At 38.6% G+C, this 24,975-nt stretch overlaps 1 protein-coding gene across 1 annotated transcript in view; it reads left to right on the forward strand.

Annotated features, from left to right (window-relative positions):
* LOC119791791 (histone deacetylase 4-like) overlaps positions 1-24,975 on the forward strand; it is a 59,976-nt gene that overhangs the window by 24,712 nt on the left and 10,289 nt on the right. The window contains exons 2-19 of the mRNA XM_038298099.1: positions 5,509-5,693; positions 6,151-6,238; positions 6,571-6,685; positions 9,415-9,503; positions 10,215-10,328; positions 11,198-11,295; positions 11,895-11,993; positions 12,904-13,042; positions 13,862-14,106; positions 14,942-15,148; positions 15,571-15,778; positions 15,890-16,023; positions 16,112-16,202; positions 17,846-17,886; positions 18,779-18,886; positions 19,630-19,685; positions 20,752-20,839; positions 21,355-21,474. Of these exons, the coding sequence (XP_038154027.1) occupies positions 5,562-5,693; positions 6,151-6,238; positions 6,571-6,685; positions 9,415-9,503; positions 10,215-10,328; positions 11,198-11,295; positions 11,895-11,993; positions 12,904-13,042; positions 13,862-14,106; positions 14,942-15,148; positions 15,571-15,778; positions 15,890-16,023; positions 16,112-16,202; positions 17,846-17,886; positions 18,779-18,886; positions 19,630-19,685; positions 20,752-20,839; positions 21,355-21,474 (2,172 nt within the window). The 5' untranslated portion in view covers positions 5,509-5,561. The remainder of the gene's footprint in view (positions 1-5,508; positions 5,694-6,150; positions 6,239-6,570; positions 6,686-9,414; positions 9,504-10,214; positions 10,329-11,197; positions 11,296-11,894; positions 11,994-12,903; positions 13,043-13,861; positions 14,107-14,941; positions 15,149-15,570; positions 15,779-15,889; positions 16,024-16,111; positions 16,203-17,845; positions 17,887-18,778; positions 18,887-19,629; positions 19,686-20,751; positions 20,840-21,354; positions 21,475-24,975) is intronic.

Genomic DNA, 24,975 nt, shown 5'->3' on the forward strand with positions numbered 1-24,975 from the left:
TTACTGATCTAAGGAGTCCTGATGAGCTTTTCAAAGATCCAGACTCTTGATGATACATAAAATATGAAGTTTGACTTGATCTAAACCTACCTTTGAATCCAAAATAAATAAAATACTTTAAAAAACATCCCCAAGAACAGATTTATTTTTATTGTTCTTAAGACGGAGACCAAATATTATCTGTGTCTGGGAAACATTTTATTCCCTCCAAGTACATTTTACAAATTGTTTTCAAATTTCCTGTTTTAAAAACCATGTAAAGGACAGGAGACGTGAAAGAAATTCATCAGAGAGGGGACTTCATCTTTTTTTCCACAATCCATTGAACACCATGTTGGCGTTTAAACCAGGGTTCATTGGAAGATGAAAGGTAGTTAAACACAGAGTATACTCCCTTTTGTTTCACTTGATAATTATGCTGTATGGCTAATGTCTTTCAAAATTTTAACAAAAATACTGAAGTTTATGTTTATAGTTTAGAATTAAATGTAAAAATAAATACAATTTCAGGGGAAAAATACCCTCGCAAGGCACTGTTAAATCCAAATTATTGGAGTCGGTTTCTTTATCAGTTTTGGATGAGGGCGTGTCAGGCTACTGCACAAGCTTCAGCAGAGCCTATGGCTATAAATCAGAATTAATATCGATTTAAAGCGGGAGTTTGAGACAGAAGGAAGAGTAGATTAGTTTTGTTTGCTTTGCCTGGAGTCTTTGAAACAGACTGTAGGATCTACCAGGAAGTTTTAAGGCCTAATTTCTGACAGGACAGTATGTCTTGTCCTAGCTTGTTCTTAATAAAGCTTCTAGCAGGAAACAACAAACAGAAATCTGCCAGTCGTATGGGCCACAGGTTACTTTAACATTTTTCGTCACACAACTCCGACTTCTACAAACAAAGGATGTTTATAGGTTACCTTTCTATGTGCATTTCTATGGAAAGAGGAAACATCATTCAGTGAAATCTGTTAAATACTTTACTGTGAGAAACTTGTTTCCCATTACATGTTATTTACACTTGTGCTGAAGTTGTACTATGTGCACATGCAGAGTACACAAATACAGAAGCATTTGTTGGCAGTTGTGAAAACTAATAATAAACTTAAAGACTTCTGCCAAACAAGTGATGTGTTGCTATTAATATGTTGGGAGCCAGCAGTCCACACACTCACTGTTGTGAAACACATGTGCATGCATAGTTGTGCACAAGAACTCCAGTGTTTGTCGACAGGTGATGCTAAAAATACATAGGTCCGATTGCGTGCACTAAAACCTGCACAAAAGGGCCTCAGTGCTCCTTCAAAAGAAACAAATGGCAACTATTAATACACGTGCACCAGCACTGATGCACTAATGCATGCGAATGCACCATCAACTGTCACACAAACAGACCCTGCTTATGCAAACACAAAGACCTGCTGTGTACGCTCAAAAGAACCAACTGCAGGCTATTAATATCTTTAGATGCATAGGATGGACCCACACAGGAGGATGAACACATTAGGAGATTGATACTCCAGCTGCTCGGAAGCAGAGGGACAGAATGTGCCCAGCAGCTGTTGATTCCTATAAACGTAAGGAATGGGGTTTGCAGGGAGGATACTGCCAAGCACGGTGAGGTAACTGTCATGTTATGGTCCACAGCAGCATGAAAGATCTCTGTCTCTGCCTTTGCATTGTGAAACTAAAGGTTTTATATAAATATATATATATATGCATGTGTTTGTGTGATTGTGTTTTCATGTATTTGTGCAACATGACAGATATTCTCTTGTCGATCTAATAATGCAAAACATCCTCAAAATACACATTGATGTTTTCATCTGGTAACACTTAATCCTATATTTAACTTGAGCTTAACTCTTTGTGTATTCCAGCCAGAAAACAATCTCTCCATATTTACGTTTTCTCGTCGAAAGAATTACTGCTGACAGAACATCTGTGAATCTCTCGAGCTGCAGTGAGGCCATTCAACCAAAATAGCAGCTTCTGCTTGCCTAAATGAACCTAGAGGATGTTATGGTGCAGACTAACTTTAGAAACAGGAAGTCACTGTTTCTGTGTGAGTGTGTGTCTTTGCTTGGGTGTGCATGCACACACCAGCGAACACTAAACCTGTGTGTTTGTTGTGCGTGTGCACATGTGCGTTAGTGTTCATGTGCTGCTGCGCTGGGCCCACAGAAAGAGGATGATCGTGTGAAACGAATATGCTATTACAGAAACCAGAAGTTTGCCTCCTGCTATTTTTAGCTCGACAACGCGTAAAGGAGAGACAGAAAAGCTAGCATGCAGATCTTATCAACCTGTTCTTCTTTATTTCTGCTAGATTTTCCTGCAGTTATGTTTATTCTTATATTTTTAGAGCTCAGCTGGTAAATGGATGTTACACTTGAAAAAGCCAAATCCACAGTAAATACTCTTGTAAAGTAGTGTTGAAATTCTCTTGAAGAACACTTGGTAATATGATAGGAAGTAATCATGAGTGCCTCAAGTCCCTCAGGCTGAATGAGGATGAAATCTTATCTGCCGAGTTGGCTCTTTGAATGCGGAGTGCAGTGACCAAGCTGGTTTTGTGTCAAGTCATACGTCATGAGTCACGGTGAAACTTTGCCTTCAGATACATCATTAGTGCCCAAACTCCAGGTGTTTGGTAAGCATTATTCTGACAGACTCTTCCAAGGATGATTTTAGATCTCATTTAGATGTCTTTTTTTTAATGCCTCAAATAGTTAGAAGCTGCTGTTTCTGATGCATGAAAATCATTTCAGTTCCAAGTTGAATCAGTCAATCACCCTGCTTTTTTTTCCCATGTGTGCAACCAAAAGCTTGAATCTTTTGCAAACAATTCTCTAATTGTTTTACAGAAATCCCACAACTTTTATACAATGCACCTTAAAGTCAACATCCACAGTTTGTCCCGTTGTTCACAGTTTATAGAACTCTCTAACAGTCGGGACAGAAAAAGACCCGTTGTAGTTTCTTTCTTTGTAAAAACATGCCGCAGGTGTTCCTTTTCTGACTTTGAGATTATTTCCTTTCAAAGCGGATGGTTGTTTGTTGCTTGTGTGTGTTTCTGTGGATGTGAAAGTGTTTGCATACTATCTCAGTCCCCTCCACCACCACTCGTCTACTGATTGCTTGATTTCGTTTAGAAGACGCTCTTCTGGTAATTCACACTGTGCTGCTGTGACTGGTTCTTCCTGACATCTTTATTTTGTGGTGTTGGAAAGAAAAAAAAACATTTAAGGCAAAAAATAAACAATCAACATTACTGAATACTGTAAAGTCTGAAAATTTAAATTCACTATATTCATTTCTTAGAAATTGTGGTTGATATGTTTGTGTAATGTGATGCTCCAAAAATTCAGATGTTTTTGCTCTCACACAGACATGCTGCTTCACTTTTACTTTCTCAGTATAAATACAAACATATTTTTGGATGTCTGGCCAAATCTGTTGACCAACTTTCATTCTGAATTCTACGAAGTGTTTTTGATTTGCAAATCAGTCTGCTGTTATTGAGTGTCCACCTGTTTTCACCGCTGAGTGTCGGTCCCATGCAATGTTCAGTAATTGCGTGGGAGTGTTTTCTGTTTTCAGGGGAACTCTCTTGTCGACGTCAAACACATTTCTTTATTTCTGTTTCACAATCTGTGTAACTGTAAAACAATGAGAGCTGTGTTTTCTATGCTGCAGCAGGGTGACACCAGAATTGATAACATCTAAATAATATTTATTTTTTTCCTAAAGGAAATGAAAGGTTTTGTCGAGAATGAATTACACGGCAGCGATGACCTTAGCAGCTCTGATCTCATCACAGAAAATTTGCTAGGTGACAGTAATATTTGCCTTTGGTCCATCGTTTTCTCCGTCGCTGTTCCCCAAGGGGAGCAAGGTGTTTCATTCCATGCACCGTATCTACACTTTTGTATCAATACGGGAACATGCCTTTATACATTTCTTAGTTTTAGGTTTCAGTTGGTTTTATATTACCTGTATGTTTGCATATTATGGGCCTTTGCCAGGTTTCACTTTTTCTAGCTTCTTTTTCTTACTATTATTAGCCCTCTGGTCAGTTCTGTCTTTGTAGCTCAGACCATGAGATTATATTTGTCCCCCAATGCCACGGCTGGAGTTCTTGCACCAAAAAGGGTTGTTATTTATAGGTTTGTAGATTCAACCTTTGCACTACTGTGCTACATATAGAAATGTGTTTTTGTTTTGTTAAGATGCAAAAAAAGTATTTAGTTGTCTGTTTTGGTGGGGTTTTTTTTGTTGTGTTTTGTAATGGTTAAAACAAAAAATATATATATATACACAGCTCAAATCTCCAGCATCCAACCTATAACCCATATTTCTTTTGTTTTCTCTCATTTGCACCTCCTTTGTTAAAAACAAGAAGCTGTTTATTTTTCTCCCTGAAAGGAAAATGCAGAGAAAAAAGCTTTAGAGAGGCGTCTTTAGAAAAAAACTCAATGGAAACGGAGCAAAGCTGCGTTTGAGAATAAAGGATTGCTATCCTTATCATGATTGTTTACAGCTATAACACATTGTTGCCTGTCTGACAAACTTTAAATGTCTAAATATGTGCTAAATTATTCATGCCCTGAGAAGTTGTATTTTTCTGCGAAGTCACAACCACAGATTTCTATGTTACACTTTTAATGTGGTTGACAAACTCAAGACATAAATGATACTCTGGTTATTACACATGTTTGACTGCAGCCCTTTATTACTGAGTAATGGTGTGTAATTTATTCCCAGTATACGAAGGACATAAAAGAGGGTAAAAGAACAGCTGTTGGGGTCAAAGTTGAAAGTCCTTTTATTTTCTTTTATTATGAAAAAAGGGGTTGCGGACCCCCTCTTGAAGACCTCCGCATTAGAGGAAAGAAAGCAGAAAGCTCTGGATAGGATTAAAGTGGGCTTAATTGCAACATCCAAAAGTGGAAAAGAATATGCCTAACCTTCCAGGAAGTAAACATGCGCTTACACTGAAAGGCTCAGAAAAACCAACAACAGACTGACTCAGGGGGCGGAGATGCACATCAGGTGAAACAACGTCTCTTATTCTTTTGCTGCAGTATGTGGGTCTTAAAACTAACCACACATCACACTGAACACTGCCCCTAGCTTTAAAGCACAGTGGTGGCTTCATGATGCGGGGGGGACACAGCAGGAACAAGGAAGCTGAAGTAGAAGATAACTAAGGCTACATTCAGTTTTGAGCAAATTTATAAAACCTTTTCAAAAGGTCAAGCTCTGGAGGTGCAAAGCTGATTGACACACTTAAAATTAATTGAAATACATCCTGCTTGTGGTTTTTAATTTTGACATTTTTTTTTTTTTTTGAAGACATGTTTTATTTTTTAGGTAATTATTTTTTTTCCTTAGAAAATGTACAGTTTTAACATTTAAAATACAGTAGAAAATTTGTTAAAAGTTGAAGACTTAAACTAAAGCTTCTTCCAGTGTCTCAGCTCATCATTTCTCTTTTGTCCCCTTGTATAGTGGATGTGACCCTCAGCAGTGAGAGCTGACTGCCCGTGCGTGGGGTCAAACCCATGGATCTGACTGTGACACACAGGTTATTACCTCAACGCCCCGATTCGGCCATGCTGGCTCCACAGCCTTCTTTCTACTTGGAGCACCTCACCACTCAGCATTGCCCTCAGTTTTCCCAGAACCACTTGCTGGTAAAGAAAAACTCTCAGCGATTCCAAGCATGAGTGAAACAAGGGATCGGATGAATATGTGTAGCGATCAAACATTACAACGCAGGATTTCTGTTTGACAGAAACAAGAAGATGAGGGTGATATATATGTTTTTTTTTTAAATAAAATTTAAAAATAAATTGCAAAAAGCCCAGTTTAATGCAGAAAGACCTCCTCCCTCATTAACCACAGGAAGAAGGCAGCTGCTTTCACCACAGGCTGTACCTCGGCTTTAAACTCAGCAGATATGAGCAGCAATCAGGTCAAAATGTCGACAGGCCATTTCCTCCTCGTTTCTGATTGAGCAGTAAACAGAGTTTACATTTTGCTACTGTAATAGTGTGCAAACGTGTCACCTCTCCTTTATGTAAATCTGTTATGTATTACCCTAAAAGGCTGAACCTGTGGTAACATTTACGATTTTATTTGTTTTCACAGTATAGCACTGAAGAAAGGCAGAGAAAGATGGAGGGGGAGAAAAGAGAAGACCCGCAGCAGCTGATGCAGAAGCATAAAAATGAGCAGAGTGAGTAGAGTGCTTTCGTCTTCAGATCCTTTATAAATGGTTTTAAGATTGACAGGCTGCTTATCTAAGTCATCACACAGTCTACAGTGTTTTCTCAGTGCAATGAAGGGGATTTCCACCACCGCTGCCATATATGATAGTATTTCAAAGAAATTAACAACACAAAAAATTGCACAATCCCATCAAAGGAAAAAGGCAGAAGTAACAAATAGTTTTGCGTTGCGAAACCCCATATTGTTTTTTTTTTAGTGCTAAAAATTGTATGTGAGGTATATATTTTTAAATGTCCCAAAAAAATAAGAACTCGCTACACTTGTTTCTCTGTTTGGTAGGTGCGGGAGCCAGCAAACATGTTAGGCAGCTCCTGCGTGACCATATAATCATGAAGAAGCAGCCTTCTCCCAGCAGGATTCATGACAACTACTGCAGCACACCTCAAGGATACAGGTGAGACTGGCATCCATGCTTGTTAAAAGTATTATTTGTAAAGTTCTGCTTCTCAAGTTTGATCAAATGTCTCTGACAAGATGACATACATTGCACTGTTCCTGAATGTAAACATTTTGTCATCATGCAACCACAAACTTCAAATAAACTTTAAACCCCCTAATAGGTATTTCTAAATACCTATTCTTTGCCACGAAATACTAAATCATGCGCATGGAGTACATTATGTGGCCCTTATAAGAGCAGTGTTGCCATGTTAAAAGCATTTGGGAGTTTAACCTTACCTCCCTTTTTATAATTCCATCTTTCCATGTCTAACGTCACACATTTTCCCATCTACATCCATCCTTGGTGCAGCGCAGCACTGTCTACATTTTACGACAAACACCTGCTGATTGGCCCGTCAGGGTTTCACTGACTCCTGGTACCAGAGAATCCACTTCCAAATCTCGCTTTTTCAGCTATAGAAACCCGTGATGCCCAGAACTTTAAAGGGTGACCTATAGGCTTCACCTTTAGAGCCCTTTGGTGGTGGGTTAAAGGCAGGTCAGGATTGAGTCTATATACATCCGCTCAGAACACAAACAAAGAATTTGCTCACACAGTCTGTGTTCACCATGTCCAAATATGCGTTTTGATGCTGCCTGAACAACCTAGAAACAGAGGAAATTATCTCCGGTCAAGTCAGAGCCAGAGATTGCTGCTGCTGAGGATGATGAAGGCAAAGGTTTTAAACTTTAACACTAAGACAAGCACGACTACCGTATATAAAACTATGATAAATAACTGGATTGTGCATAATGATGCATCAAAACAAGCCCTGTGTGCGTAAAGCTCTACTTAATGATCTAGAAATCATTCGGTGGTGTTTGAGGCTCCAAGTCATCTTAGGCGACAGGTCATAGTAGTTATTTCCTATCATTTTAAAGCTGTTCCCTCTTAAAGAGAAGGTCCTATCTCTTCTCTTTCTCCTCTGCCTGCATCTTCTCTAGATAGTGATCATAATCACATAAACATATTTGCATCCTTTCCTCCTTCAATTGTAACTTGAGCTGAAACGTGAAATGTTCAAGACAAACTCCAGTTGGACAGCAGCAGGTGTTATTTTACAGCACAGTCTTTCACACATCGGTACGTCAGATTATCATTCCAACCTGGCTGTCAATATATTATTTCAGCGCTTCATTAATGAGAAATCCTTTCAAAGCCAGGCTGATCAGAATCTCCCTATAGATTCTCCTACTACTAAAATAAAACTCCATCCGACTATCCTTGTCTATCATATCCGTTTGTTCCTGTAGGAAGATTATGTTTTAGTATTTAGCACCCTGATGCTATAGCTAAAATAAGTCCATTGTCCAGTTAATAAGTCCAATAAGTCCAAAAATAACAAGATAACTAATTAGTATTTCTTGGCCACAAAGTAGTATTTTGTGGGAATGAATAGGTATATTTTCTTTCCCATGTCAGTTCCCGAGCTGTTTACGAAGTTAACTAATTAGTAAATAGACTCATTGGGAACTCCTGATGCTATGGAGGGGAAATATTATAAAGCCAGACCCCTGACTTTGAGCAGCAAATTGAGAACTGTTAGATTGTTAGAATCAGAAACTAAAATGGTCACACAGCCTGGATGTCTGACCTCCTGACACTTTTACACATTGCAAAACACAGTGTGTGACTAAAAATAAAGGATTCTAAATACATCATGGCAGTTTAAAGCTAAGGGGAAAGTAACGTTGATGTGAGTTCATAGGAGATTCCTAAAGTTAGATACACAAGGAAACCAGGTTAGAAGCTGCATAAGACCTTAGACTTAAGGACTTCCAGTATGATCTTCACCCTACAGCGGAGGAGAGTTAAATACTGTATTAAAGAAATGCTCTGAAGGTGTTTGGGAGTGGAGATCAAGTTGGGCAAAAGTTTCATTGTGAATGGGTGTTTGCTACTTTGTTCATTCTGAGCTGTTATAAATTAATGTAATCCTTTTATTTCTTCTTTCTTATGTTCAATGTGTTGTTAAAAAGTCAATAAACAACTAACAAAAGGAACGTGCAAAAATGTTAGTAAGGGTTGGCTGTTGACGTACTGTATGCCAATGTTCTTATATCCCTTTTTTAAAATCAGATTTTAAATTTTTTGTAAAATTTTAAATTTGACATGGTAGCAAACCCCAGAAAATAAAAACTATGTAGTATTTATAAATACATATAGAAATGTCTTTAAAAATATGACTAAATACAGTTATTTCTGTTTAGATATTAACTTGCACTATTGATGTTACTGATATTATAAGCAAGATCTATTTAAAAACTCCTTCCTTCTAGGTTTTGCTGTTGGTTTATTGTTGATTTTAAACACATTTAATATGGTATTTAAATAAATAACTCAAAATATAGTGATGCACTTTAAAGTCCAGATTATCCATTTCCAGTTTCTGTTATAGACATGCTGCATTTACCTCAGAGGAGGTGCAGCAGGTAAAGTTATTCACTCACCTAATTCTTTGGTACTAGTTTTTACTGCCTGGACTTTCCAGCTGGTTTCCTCCCAATTGGAAATTATACACTAGCTAGTGTCACTTTGTTAAATAAAACCTTTGAAATATACTGGCATTAGTTGGTGTAAAGTGACAAAATGCTAAAGGTTCAGTAGAATTCAGTATGTTTTAAAAACATGGTTTCTTCATACCTGCCGGTGACTGAAGCTATGCATCTGATGTTGTTTAGGTTGCCTAGGCCACCAGTCTCTGACATGTCCCTGAAGCATGTACCCACACCCTCTGACCAGCGTAAGGACCTTTCCCTGCGAAGAACAGGTGAGACTCCTGTTTGTGTTGGTGACTGTAGTTGCTACCCTCAGGTTAAAACTTTTTTTTTGGAGAAGAAGAAGCTTGTGATTTTCCATCTCACAGTGGAATCTGTACTCTGAGGGAATAATGCTTCTGCATGATACCATAAACTTCCTCTTAATGAATTCAGTTTCTACATATTCTGGGCAAAGAAGGTTAAAATGCCTGAGAGAATCAGTACAGGTTTATGTGGTTTTTGAGTTTGAATGGATTTAGCGCTGAGCATCAGAGCCACAGGGCCTGACAGCAATTTACCAGTCATTATATCAGAGGCAACAATGAGTTACGAAGCAGTTATATAACTTTAACTAAAATATGTGTAAAATGAACTGTGTGAGAGTCCTGAGCTCTTCTTCTTCACTGCATGAATTAAAGTGGGAGTGGTTCCTTTTTCATACATTTCTGAAAGTACACTAACCATTCTTTTATTATGTTGCCCTAAAACCTTTAACAGAGACGCACACACCCGTGCTTTAGTTGGCACACCGACAACACAAACATAGCTTTTATCTGAGCTAAGCCTGCTATTGATTGATTACTTTGTTTGGTTTTATTGGAGAATGCCCAAAGTAAACATGGATGATTTTGAGTATTCACTAGCGCTGAAGTATTTGAACAGTTCCCTTGATCTTGATTCTGTCGCTGTTGTTTTACCCTTGTGTGTATGTATTTGTACAGTTTCTGAGCCCACACTGAAGTGGAAGTTGAAGAAACTGATCTCTGCGAGGCCTAACCCACTGCAACGAAAGATCAGCGCCCCTCCGGCTGTCAAACATAGGACAGAACCTATGGGTACGAACGTTCAAGTTTACCTCCCATGAGCTTAGCCTTTTGTTCTTTTAATCTTACACATTTCTTTGGTTGCTCTGTCTTTGGTTTATCATGTTTATCTACTCCGCCAGCGACATTTATTTGGAACCCTACCAAAAATATGTAAAAATCCCTTGAGCTTGACCATCAGCATAATAACACAGTAAAAAATTTGATGATGTTTAATGACATATTTTTTCAGTGCAGGAATTTTTTTTTTATCAATTTCAGAAAGCAGTTGTCTTTACACTAAAAGATTAATTGAAGATAAATCGTCTTGATGTTCATTTTCAAATTGAACTGAGATTTCAGTGATTTCTAGTTCTAATCTATGGCTTCCTGATACATTCATGTTGATTTACAGTTAATTTAGTTCCTGGTCACTAGGCTGGACGAAGACACATATATACCTTAGCATTCTGCACAGCTGCACAATTGTTACAGGGGTACAAAAGTCTCAAAGCTCACTGCTTTAACTACAGCAGAGAGTTAAACAGCATCATCCCTTGATGCCCAACAGTTGGTTTAGAGTGATGAACATTTCCATGTAGCATTTGCTCAACTCCAATGTAATCAAACTGGAACTGGGATCAAATGTGTTTCCTCTAAATGTTAGGATTAGGAGTTGGAAAATAACATCATAATAAACCGTGAAGTATGGTGGAGGACCTGGGGTGCTGTGGGCCTGTTTCTCTTCTCAGGCTCTTAGAATAATTAAATGAATGTTCAGTTTTTATTTCACTCCTTGGAGATAAAGTCCTGTTTTACACACATTTTCTCTTTCATTGTAAGTTTATATTTTAATGTGGATAGTAATGTGTTGTTTTTTTTCCCTTTATTCTGTCATCCAGACTCCTCTCCAAGCAGCAGCAGCACGTCAGCATCAGGCTGTAGCTCACCAAACGAAAGCCTCATGTCAGACAATGGCTCCCTGCCAAGGGCTCCTGAGGTGAAGCCACTTTTTTATGTTTCAGATAGGGTTGTGTTTTTTTCCTTTATAAGTCAACAACTAAAAATGTACTTGATTTCATTTAAATATCAAAAATGCCACCGCATCAGTTACTTAATCACATTAATTATAGAGGAAAGCTGTTATTTTCTGAAGCTTTAGAGGCGTGTTTTTCTTTGTATCTACTCTAGCTTATGAATGAAAAAATCTGAACTTGAAAAAATTATAATTAATTATTTGTTGAACTCAGCAGGTTTGCTTCTGATAGAGAGAACTAAGAAAACATGATGACTCATTGTACAACACATTTCCTTTGAGGCCTTTGTGAAATGTTATTACATTTTATCTGACTGAGCTTTTTGACACAACTCCTTTCTCAACCAGTGAGAAAACAGTGTCAGTGAAATATGTTCACAATGTGGGGACTGTTGCCTTATATTGTAGCCATGTTTTTTTGTTTTGTTTTTTTCAAGTGATGCAATTATGTTTCTTTTCCAGCTGCTTGAATATGAGAGAGATGAAGTTGTGGGATCTGTGTAGAATTTAGGTGGGAAAGGGATCATTATCAGACTCAATAATTAAGACTTCTGCTTTTTCAGTCAAAGAGGGTGCTGATGAAGAACAATAATTTGGCACACTTTGCTCTGTCTAACAACCACGCTGCTATGCACAACATCACTGCTGGACTTCCTGCACAGGTGAGCAAACAAAAATATTTGTATTCCTTCAGTGTTCAGGATTACAAAACCATCAACAATTTACCTGAACTTTGTGTCAGATTGTTTTAAGTGAAAGAGCAACAGAGTCATTGAAAATCTAAAAGTGTTGTTTTTAGTCTCTTTTAATCTGGTGCCCATCTGATTTAAATATAAGACAACCAGCTCCTCTTTATTTACATAATCATTTCACCAGTGTAATATTCTACATTAGTGAGAAAACAGCATCCTTAAGACCACAGCGAGCCCATGGAATTAGTTGCTCCATTCTGATAAGACTCACCATCCTCCAGGACAGTCACTTTAAACATAAAGCCAGCACTACTATTAAATCATTTACTTGAAAGCATTTTTATGTTATTATGACAAAAAGTCAAGACCTGAATGAAGTTCACAATCTGTGGTAGGACTTTTAAATTGTTCCTAAATGCTATCAAATCAAAATAATTAAATCATTTAAACACAGTGACTTCATAATTACCTGCTACTTTGTGCTTCTTGTGACATTCAAACAAATAACAGTGAGTTCACAGTGTAGCCGGTCTATCCTCACTCGGCTACTTCACACATGTTACAACAGCATGACAAGTTTGAGGGGCATTTGTTTCCTTCTTGCTGTGATCAGATACAGTAGAAATAAACACAATATTATCACTGGTTTCTTATTAGTTTCTCTAAGGTTGATGCATGTGAACCAAATGGCTTTCACTTTCCGCCTGACCTTTTGGTGACAGTGAAATATACACATCAAGTAGTCTCCCAGACCATTAAACCCTTGGTGTTTCCTCTCATCAGCCACTCTGCTAAACTGCGTAAAACTACAACCATAATGAACGTGTAACTGCTTGCACTGCTGAAGCATTTCTAAGTTTTTAATTCTCTTACCCAACAGACTGACATAGCAAAACAAGTGACTGTATCAGATCTGCAATCTGTCATCCTACCTTTGCAGGGAAGCGGCCCAGCTGTATCTCAGCGCTTCATCGTGATTGAACCACACATGAGGCTGATGCGGCCCCAGCTAGTTCCTCGTGAGTCTCACTGTTTCTAAAGTACATCTGTATACATAGAGCACAGCATGCAGATGCAGAAGTGTAACTGCTGACATTTATTTAATCACATTTGTTCATTTATAAATATATTTATTTAGATGTAAGAAGGTCAAACTGGAATTTTATGTTGAAAGCATTTGTTGTAAACCACATATTTGCATCCTGGAAGTAGTGGGTAACTGCTAAAGCTTGACAAAGAGCAGCATGAAAGAAAAGCATACTGAAGAGAGCAGAGAGCTCTACTGATTTTTGTAAGCAAAACTTGGGCATGTAGCCCATGAGTTTTAATGGTGAGCTTGAGCTGCCAATAAACTGCACGGATACAAAGCTGTGGTGGGCTTTGTATCCGTGGATGCTTTGAAGGAGTTACAAGACATCACAGGCATTTCTGTATCATTCAGGTTTTGTAAGAAGTGGTTTTATTTACAGTGTTATAAGATTTCACCTGATTTCTCTTTTTATTATTTGAATCCTACATGAATTTATCTAATTTTGTTTTAAAGTTTTTATTTTTATGTGATTAGAGGATATGAACTTTCTAGACGTTTAGTAATACATGTGCTAAAAGTCTTCCGGAGTAGTTTTCATTTCCAATCTGAGACTGCAGTAGACTGGCACATCTGTCTTGTCCTGTTTCTTTTAAATACAAGAGCGCCATCTACTGGCTTGAAATTAGTGATGGAAAAAATCATTAATGTGGTATTGCAGTATCATGTTTTGTCAAACTGTCCTGTCTTGACAATTTCCCTTACAAGCTGTTTTTGTTTAGAACTGTATTCTCTCTCGTCTTGTTTTCAGTTCCTGGTTTGAGTACCTTTCCTCAGCAACAGCATCCTCACCTCTCCTGTCCATCCAGAAGAGAAGGCCTGGTTGCTTTGGGTTCCCACCGACCTGTGGAACGAGCACATTCAGAGCCACTTCCTTACAGCCACTCAGTCTTGCCCCTGCATGCAGCCCATTACTCACACACCCACCAGCAACTCGCCCAGATATACCACAAGGCTGGATTAGAGCGGTATAAGCTTGCTACACATCTGAGCAAGGTGAGAATGGGAAGGCGGAAGCATTAGCGTGCTTCATTCAGCCATCAGATAAAAAAACAAACAAAGTAGTTTTGAAAACGATTTCTGTCCCTTGAGCTTGTCTTTTATTTCACACTTTCTCAAGTTCACTGTATTTTTTTTTTTCATTTAAGTCTAAACATTCTGGCATGATATGCATTCGATCCCCTTTATTTTGATACCCTGAAAATATAATTCAGCTTAAACAATGCCCCCATAATTCACCATATTAATTCAATTTATTTAATTACATATAAGGATCTAAATCAAATTCAGAATGCAAATCTTATCTTGCATCTTTAGTGTTTGAAGAAAGATAAAATAATGAACAATCAGCTTAATGTGTTGGAATGCATCAGTCTAAGTCTAGGCTTTATTCATTCAATGAATCAGAAAAAAAATATTTTTAATAGATGCTTTCAATCCAGTGTGGCTGAGGTTAAAGGACAGGCAACAAGTTAGGTTTGCACACCTTAAAGTATTCATTTACTTGTTATAAGCTACTTTGTGGAGTCTATAAAATAAAATACCTTTACGATGTAACATAAAAAATGTAAAGAAAAATGGGGAGCAATGGGAATTATTTGGGAACTAAAAAAGTTAATTTATTTCCAGGAGGCTAAGTGTGATTTTTAGCTATATATCACGTATTGTATTCTCAGAAATATATGACATTATTCTTTTTTTTTTCAGATTGATATTTTATTGACATTTTTTTTATCCATTTTAAAGAGAAATTTTGAGGGTTAAAGATTGTAAAAGTTGTGTTTCGAATTAGCTAAATGTCACACTCATAGAGAAATGCCGTCTGACACAGATTCCTTCTGAGGACATGGACCCAGAGGAGACCGGATCAGCATCAGGTTCTGGGACAGGGTCTCTGTGCGGCTCTGAAATGGGATCACTGTGTGAAGATGGCCACCGCAGGAGAGAAAGCTCCGCCAGCACAGACTCCGTATATGAGACAGAGTCCATCACGTCCTCTAGGGACAGCTTGAATGAGACATCACATTCTATCAGTCAGGTATGTATGGCAGCTCATGTGAAAAAAAAAAATACACACATTTAAAATGAGTTGTTGCTTTTTTTTTTTTTCTAATGATGCGGGGAAATTAGGTAAAAGGTTCTGTTAATGTACATTTTTCACTTAAACAATTTATCATGTCGTCCAAGCCTAAAATGTCCTTCCCTTCAAAAGGAATAAGAAGCCTTAAAATGTTTGACCAATAGGGGGCACTGTTGCTTTAACAATGCAAGCAGCGATACACTTTTCCTCATCAGGTTCTGTTGTTAAAATGAAATTGACCATATTATGATTCATTTCACCAGCTGGAGGTATCGGGGTGTTTTATTTAGTTTGCTCAATGTGTTTTTGCCATGTCCCGCTGATATTAATGGTGTATCCCTTCCTCATCTTTTCCTGAAACACTTTTCTGCAAAAATCAGAGGCAGGTAATCCTCAGACCAGCTTTCCAGCCAGATGCACTGGGAGTTCCTACCATACTGTGGCCTCACCAGTCTCACCCGCCTGTGATCCGGAGCCGTTCTCTACCACCCTCCACCTCACTGACTCCTACCTTACATGCAGCCGCCGTCATACCGTCTCTGTCACTGTCCAGCCCTGCCACAGAAGCCAAGCTACGTTTTACAACAGGTGAGTCAAAAGCTGATTCAGGTATGGTTTTTATTCAAGTATTTTAAAGGACTGGAGCGTGATTAATGATGTTGGTTCATAAAGCAGGTTTTTTTGTGTGTGCCTATCCAGGTTTGGTTTATGATGTTCAGATGCAGAAACATCAGTGTATTTGTGGAGATAACAGCTGCCACCCCGAGCATGCTGGGAGGATCCAGAGCATCTGGTCCAGACTGCAAGAGAGAGGGCTTAAGAGCCAGTGTGAGGTAGGAGCTTTGCCCATTGGTATAATGTAAGAAGAGGAAATAGCTGCCTGTTTTGTGTATTTATAAAACCTCTATTTCTGTGTTGAAGACCATCCCCAGCAGAAAAGCCACCCGTGCAGAGCTTCTATCCATCCATTCAGAAAACCATTTGTTAATATTGGGCAACAACAGGATAAATGGTAAGATCATTTTATTTTTCACTGTGCAGTGCAAAAGTGGCATATTTTGAGTTTGTTCCCATTTTTTTCCATTACACCCACAAACTTAAATGTAAGGTAAATATTGCGTATATATGGCAAAGTACTGCTTGATTATGAAGCAGAATATTATGGTATCTTTCGATTAGCTTTGATCATCAAAAGATATACATTTATGGTTATTTATTCTAGCTAGAAAAGCTGGAGCTCAGTCAGATTGAATGGAAAGTGTCTCTGAATCTTATTTTTAAAGCTTTTAGTGTGGGCTTTGACTGGACCATTCCAACACATGAATATGAAGGATCTGGCTTTTGCTGCATGTACAGTTGTTCTGCTAGAAGGTGAACTTCCAGCCCTTTCCCACTGGCCGAAAAACCCGTTTACACCCGGGAACAATCAAGTTGTAATAGCAGTGGGAAAAACTCACTCAGATGACTTGGCATGGTTAAAATCACCTCGGCTCTTCAGCATGCTGTGGGAACCCCAGACCCAGGTCGACCTGCCAATTGATGTGATACCATTCAGCACAGTGTAGGGATGTCGACACAGCACACCAGTCTCTTCTGATCTAACAAGCTGAAACAACTCTGTTTGTATTTGATAAACATGGAGCAGCTCTGATGAGAGATGAGAGAGATTTGGACAGAATAGGAGCTAAACAATAAAGCTCACTTTCTACATCCTGGCTTCCTTCCATGTTGCTATCCATTGTTTACTTTCCTGATTTTTATAGCACTGGTGATGGGGCGTGCTTTGGTGGTGCAGTGGTTAGCGCACACGACCCACATACGGAGGCCTTAGTCCTCAAACACCCGGATTTGAATCCGGCCTGTGGTCCTTTCCCGCATATCTCTCTCATACCCACTTTCCTGTCAGCCTTCTGTCCATAAAAAAACAAGCAACTAGTGCCGTAAAAAAAAAAAAGTCACATATAGCAATGGTGACTTCATCAACGCTAACCCTGCATGATGGTGTCTAAGGACATGCTTCAATGGAGGGACAGAGGCTACCCAGCTGGGGGAGCTAAATGCTGATTGTTACGGGGTCGACTCGGTTTGAAAAACCCGGGTTAACCCGCTGTTTTAGGTGGGAAAGAGGCGTCTCACAAGTTTCGTTCTTAGTGCTGCTGTCCTTCTAGTCAAACTTTGATCAACACTCCTTGTTTCAGTAGGTCAGCTCAGCATGAGGCTACCACTACTATATTTCACAGCTGTGGATCTCTAATGATCTCAGTTAGAATGAGCATCAGCATCCTGCAGCTTCTCTGAACACTTTTCCTCTTTGGTCTCAGTGCAATTAAACATCCGTGTCTTGTTGCTTCAAGCTGAGGGATTTTCTCATTTGTTAAATTTGTTGTGTCAATTATTCAAAGCTTGGAATATTGTTTTATACCCTAAACATGCTTTAAACTTCTCTAGAGCTGTATCCGAGACCTGTCTGCAATGTTCCTTTGTCTTCATGAGGTTTTTTAAGGAACCCTGTCAAAATCAGTTTCAATTTGTTTTTATCTTTTCAACCCACCTCACAATAATGCGGCACTATCCCCCCAAAAAGAATCATTGATGTTTGTGATCGGTTCATAACGATCTGTTCATAACGACTAAATGTTATTTATTTCTCCGCAGGACCACCGCTTTTTGTGATCTTACCATGTGGTGGGATAGGAGTGAGTCCTGCAAACACACACCAATACAAAGACACACAAATCACTGATCTGATTTAAAACTCCAGTCATGTGGGAATATTTCCACTTATCTAATTGCATTACTGAACAGCAAACATTACATGGCTTATTATGCCTCATTACACAATCTAGGTAATGATACTACCAATTGCTCATGCTATTGTTTTTGGCTGAGATAACCTTAAAACTTCAAAAATCCAAGTTTCCACAATGGTCAGAGAGAGAATAAAAAAACATAAGAAAATGTACAAGTAAGGTGCTGAAAATATGTTGTTTTTTGGAGGGGGACAAAGGAAGTGGATGGAGAAGAAATACAATGATGCTATGCTCAAAGCAAATATCTGAAGGGGGAGGGGTGGCAGTTGATAAGAGCACCGATGTGCCTGGATTTCCGGTCTTTAGCTGCTGGAGTGAAGAGAGGTGATTGGAACAAGATGGCCAACCTCGTAAAAAAAAGAAATTCCTATGATTTCAGTGTTTCCAGAGCAGCTTAGCAGACCGCCAGCAGAGATTGGTTAGAAAGTTTGGGATACCATAGATACACAGAATAATACGCAACAAAAACATTTCTTTATTATTAAAATAATCTTATCATTAAATCTTCTAAATGTGAACAACACTTTTGTTAGACAGCTATTTAAGTTGCTATTTTTATGAGATATGATTAAAAGTAAAGAGATTTTTTTCTATGACCAAAAAACTTGATCTAATTAAAAAGCTTTTGATCAGTTGCTTCTTATCAATTGATCTGCTCAGTTTATCATGTAGAAAAGGCTTCAAAATCACAGGAAGGAGGAAGTTCTTTGATGTTTTTGAATACAAATGGGTATAAAATCTGATATATGATGCATGTTTTCCATTGTTTTTCCAACAGGTTGACATTGATACAGTTTGGAATGAGCAGCACACAGCAGCTGCTTCTCAAACAGCTGCAGGGTGCATCATAGACCTGGCCCTGAAGGTGGCACAGGGAGAGCTAAAGGTAGGCCTCCATATATGCTTAGCTTCAGGCAGGAGTTGATAATAATGAGGAAGAAGCTGTATCTAAAAAAAACACCAAAAAAAAAAAAACTGAATGCATTTTGCCAAAACCCCAATAAACCTTTGTTAGAAGCCTGTGGAAGATGTCTAAGATGTTTACGATCTTGAAACTTATTAGGTAGAACTAAGTTTTTGAAAGATTTTTTTTAAGCTACTGGCCTTTATTGATTAATAATTTGAAAAAAAAAAAAAAGAGCAAACCTCTGCATACTGAGACACCCAATGCATATTTAAGGAAAAATTTAACATTTTGGCCAATTTAAATATTTTTGATTATCCTATCAGTATTATTAGATCGATATAGATATCTCTACTTTTTGAATTAGTTTTTAGAGGAGTTGCACTTCAGTCAGAAGTTGATTTTCACCTCTGAGTTTATCATCCATCATTTAAATAGATCTAAAAAGCCAAAGTTTTGCATTTCTTTATGTAGTAATTAGTTGTTTCAACAATTTGCGCTGAGTTTGTTTTCCAGTTTGCAGTATTTTCTTATCTTATTCAACCAGAGAGCCTTTTTACCTCCGTATGTTTGCTGTCTGCCCTTCATGGCTCAGTCTAAAGAGGATTTTCACTTCTAAGTTTATCATCCATCATTTAAATAGATCTAAAAAGCCAAAGTTTAGAATTTCTTTATGTAGTAATAAGTTGTTTCAACAAGTTGGTTTGTTTTCCAATATCTCTCAGAATGGTTTTGCGGTGGTGAGGCCCCCTGGACATCATGCTACTCGTTCCTCACCGCTGTAAGTACAGGAGCATAAACACACATACACACAAACAAGGCTAAGGGGGGCTGCAGAGAGTCTTTTATAAATCAGCAACATTATACCTCTGAAGGAGAAAAGGAGAGAGCGGGGCCCCGGTCTGTGTTAATGTATGCGTGGTGTGCGTACTACCTGCCTGATGCCCGGAGCGATTTCCCTCCTCCACTTTTTCTTTAACGCTTCCAAGACACAAAGCAACACACCTCAAAGGAAGACATGTAACCGCCATGTGTCCATGCACCCTGCACATGTGCTGTGTGTGGATATGTGTGGATGTGCATATTTGTGTGCATTGATTTGTGTCACTCTTTGATAGCAGGCATTAGCCAAATAACCACATTCAGCTGGGCCTGACTGTGTGAGCTCAGCAGTGCTTGTCACTAGTTATTTATGGCGTGGTAATGACTTTCTTGATGAGCTTAGTTTGGACTGCCTATAATGTACATTGTTCATACTCATACTCACACACACACATACATACATTTAGGCAGTCACAGTTTACAGCCCAATGCTGACACTGCCTTTTCTAACATTCCTCCATTGTTTTCCACGCATCAACACTTTCTTTGCATACCTTTGTTGGAGACAGCCAGTGTTAGTGAGTGGTCTGAGTTCATTTCTCCGAAATCATCCCTCACATCCCGCCAGATTTCTGACAGCATTATCATTTCAAAAGCGTATTAAATTTCTTGATAGGCTTCGCTTTCAGTTTGTCATAAAACATGTGGCCTCTGCAATTCTCAGCAGTGAAAAATGTAGACTTGGCATAATATTTTAATTAAATAAGCTATTTTTGATTTGTCAGCTGAGAAAAAGCAGATATAGAACAAGCTAAAACAAACTTGTTTCCCAAATAATGTGAGATATAAGTTAACGCGGCAGGAGCAAACGCTGCAGCTGTCATGGCCTCAAGAAGCACCTCACCAAGCCAAAGAACTGTCGTACCGGTTCTTTCGGACCGTATGGGGATGTTGTGAAATTAATTTGTTGACGATGCAACGATAAACACATGTGGCTGCCACTCTTCCTGCTTGTTTGTCCACAGGGGCTTCTGCTACTTCAACTCCGTGGCCATCGCAGCCAAGCAGCTTCAAAACAAACTCAACGTCAGCAAGATCCTCATCGTAGACTGGGTAAGCACCAAAAGAGCCGCCGCTATCACCCTTCTCTTCGTGGGCACAATAAAAAAAAAAGTTTCCTGGATGCAAAAAAAACCCAGACCAACAGTAGCACTCCTAATCATAATTTAGATCATTAAGAAAGTGATTTCTGTCATCCTTGTGGGAGCCTAACTGTCACATGTGCTTAGCCTGAACTCCAAATCACACACAGACACATTAAAGTTCACAGAGCCATACATATGCCTGTATTGAATCGCAGCCAGCCGGTGTCTCTGGTCAACATGTGTGTACTTGAATCTATACAGTATCTTTACTGAGGCCATACTCTCCAGTATAATTTTAAATGAAAGTAGTTATTAAGATCTTAAAGAAGGTAAAAGAGAATAAACACATTTTTCATTGATGTGAAAAGTTAATCAAGTGTTACAAACTGTATTCACTCCTTTCAGGTTACTTTTACAATCCGAATTAGTTTTTATAATGTTTTATTTACTTCCATCTAATAATGACTCCATCTTACTGTCCAGGATGTGCACCATGGCAACGGCACCCAAGAGGTCTTCTATGATGACCCAAGCGTTTTGTATATCTCTCTGCATCGCTATGATGACGGGAACTTCTTTCCTGGTAGCGGGAGTCCAAATGAGGTACTTGCAAAGCATTTGCATATTTGTTTTATTTTATCTCTCCAGATTGTTTGTGATTTTGGTTCAACAGGATTTATCAGTGAAACCTGACCTGTGCCAAAAAGTATCATTACCTTCAGCACTTTTTCTATATTTTATGAAGATTTTATCTGGTAGATCACTTGTATTATCGACAAAAACAATGAAAAATCTTTTTCAAAACATGGTTAAAAAAATCCAAAACATGACTTGCATTTGGAATCTGCTCCCCAACCAGCTTGAGTTAATGCTTTGTAAAACCACCATTCATTAAAATTACTAGGGTCTTTTGGGGCATGTGTTTGACATATTTACACACCCAGTTTTATATTCTAGTAAATAACTTAAAGAATATCTTTAAATTGCTCTTTTCCTACTGGAAGATTAGTCTCTTCCCTGAGGTATTTTGCAGTCTCTAAAAGGTTTCTTTGTCTCTGCTGTACCCCTAGCATGATGCTGCCACTTCTCAAAGAGAACTCAACCAAAGTTTCTTTCTAAAATGTATTTGCAATGCAGCTCATTCAGATATATCTTCTAAGAAACATCAGATATTCACAAAACAGCTGTAAAATGCTGAGGAAAAAAATTTCCCAATTAGGCACGTACTGGAAATAGCCAATTGCACTGGATTTCTTGCTGAGGGATAACAGGGCAAAAAGGACTGTAGAAAATCCATAATGATTTTTCATGTTTTTATGTATTTTTTTATTCTTTCTACTTGACATTTACGCACTTTGTTTTCATCCATCACATAAAACCAGTGCTAGTGATGCGGCTTGAAAATATTCAAGCGCTGTAAGTACTTTTATTTTTTATTTTGTATATGCTTGACTTCAGTTAGACTTAAGTTACAGTTGTACTTATCAAGGACAATAAAGCTGCAATACTTAAAGGGGAAACCTGTTTCTTTTACACTGGCCCCTTGATTTTACATTATTACATCATGTTGTACTCACTCATATTAGTTTTGTGTCATTTGGAGCTGTTCCGAAGATATTCGGTTTTGTAATCCAGTTGAAGGCACAAACTAAACTGTTCATAATTTATTCTTTATGGTACCCCAGCATTCATAACATGTAGGCGAATCACTGTCCCCCAGACATCCACGGTTATATTTTTTATATTTATATTTTTTTAAAACAAAGCGGAGTGTGTATGACTTCATCCGCCCGCCGGACTGCATTTGTGACAGGCAGCCCAGCCCACAGGTGGCTACGCTCTACCCCTTCTATTCATTCGGTAGCTAATCTGAATCGTTCAATTCCATTTGGAGAGCGAGATCATCTGTGGTAGTAGTACTAGACATCTTCCAGGCATGTGAGTAAAACTAGCAGCAGTTCAAAGGACAGGAAGAATGAACGCTAGCCGGCGTGTGCGGATGACGTCATATATGCGGCGCTTTATGTTTAAAAGATATAAATATAAAAATTATAAACACGGATGTCTGGGGGAAAGGGATTCGCCTACATGTTATGAATGCTGGCGTACCATAAAGAATACATTATGAACAGTTTAGTTTGTGCCTTCAAGTCGTTTGCCCATAGGAAGACGTTACTTGGATAACAAAACCGAATATCTTCGGAAAAAAGAACAAATGACACAAAACTAATATGGGTGAGTAGAACATGATGTAATAACGTAAAATCAAGGGGCTAATGTGAAAAAAAAAAGTGTTTCCCCTGAAAGGAAGTTAAAGTAAAAACCTAATTAATGACTGGTTTTAGTTAGTGCCTCACCAAACATGCCAAACTTTAATGGATGACTCCTCAATCAGTTTTGGACTAAATTTGTTTATATTTAGAGGCAGGGTTTTATCTCTTAACAAGTGGTTGTCATTTTGGATGGTCCCTTTTCAAACATCTGTTCCTGTCATAGCCCTTCAGTGTGAATATTTTAAAACCAAGCTTAAAGTATGGTAGTGTTCTTTTGCCCACTGCATGTAATGCATCACCTTTGTTTGTGTGACAACTTAGTTAAGACAAAATCCTAAGGCATGTTAATCAAGAGAACGTGCCTTGAAGATGTTTTATTGTATATTTCGGTAACTGCTGCACATTTGTTTACTTTCATACTTCTAGTTGTAAAGTTTTAAGGACTTAAAGGTCAGCCCCTCTCAGCAGGATGTATGGAAATGAATTGTATGTCTGTTTGATGCAAGAAATCGAGACGCTTATGATTTCTTCCTGTGGTCTTACCCAAAAAACCAAGTGTAATGATAATCCCAGTCAGCTGAATTGACCTGATCCCATGCTGACATTCACTCTGCCATCCTCCCCCACAATAATACTCAGTGTTTTCCCATAAAATCTCCCGAGGAGCGGCACATAAAAATGCTTTGTTGGCTTGGATGTGGCTTTGCCTGAGGTGGACTCTCAACCTCTGTTGAGCAGTGTGGTAAACCTCTGGAGTCTATCTGTCCCCCGTGTAGGTATATATCTCACCATGGGGTAGGGGTGTGATGTCATCGTCATAACAGAGAGCACAGAATAGCTCCTCGAAAAAAAAGAAACAGTTAAGGTCTAATTCGGTCCAGTGAGTCCTGGAAGATGAAAGGGAGACAGAAGACAAAGAAGAGTGCAAGGCACTTGGAGCTTTGGCAGAAAATGGTATGTTTGGTTTACGTGAGTGTGCTTGTGTATCCGAATTGTGTGCACAAGCGCATGCATGCGGGTACATTAACAGTTGGCAGAGGCCAGGAGGCTTCATGTGTTTTTGGTTTGCCCTGCGAACATCCCGTCCACTGAGAGAAGAACGGAGACAGACGCTCATCAGCATTCTTTCAGTTTCAAGCATCCTCTCACACCCATAATCTCACTCGCTTTCTCACACACACACACACACACACACACACACACACACAAAGGAAATTACCACACATTATTGCCAAGAGGGTGTCAATCAACCTCCTCCATTTCTCCTCAAACTGACACATTGACTGATGGTGAAGGGTTTTGGGAACAGCTAAATGGCTTCTAGAAGGACTACAAAGAGAGAGAGAGACAGGAATCTGTAACTTCTTTCCAAGATCCAGGCCTGCGTTGACTTTCTGCCCTCAGTATGCGAGGTCAACCTGAGAAAAACTCCATCTACTCCGCCTGGCATTTTACATCCGTCGCATTTAAAACATGAAAGACTCATTGTGTTAAAAAGGATTACATTTTTACCTTAATATTTGCAGTTTTTAACCTTTTAGTTCAGGAAGATGGTTTAAAGTTTATTTTCACCCATTTGAATATATATATATATATATATATTTTCTTCTTGTTGATCAGTCAATAGTTAGTTCACTTAAAACTAAAGCTTGGGAACTATAAACGCTGTAGCTCTGTTCTGGCTCAGTGATTTATAAAGGTCTATTGACAAATTGTATAGAAATCAGGATAGAGGGACGGGGGTGTTGAATTAACAGCCATCCGTATTCGATTTAGGAATCATAATCACTCCCTGGTGTTGCCTTAAAGAGATGCAGCGCCTTCCCCGCTG

This window comes from Cyprinodon tularosa, unplaced genomic scaffold, assembly GCF_016077235.1.
Source record: "Cyprinodon tularosa strain WSP-4 unplaced genomic scaffold, ASM1607723v1 ctg40, whole genome shotgun sequence".
Taxonomy (NCBI): Eukaryota; Metazoa; Chordata; class Actinopteri; order Cyprinodontiformes; family Cyprinodontidae; genus Cyprinodon; species Cyprinodon tularosa.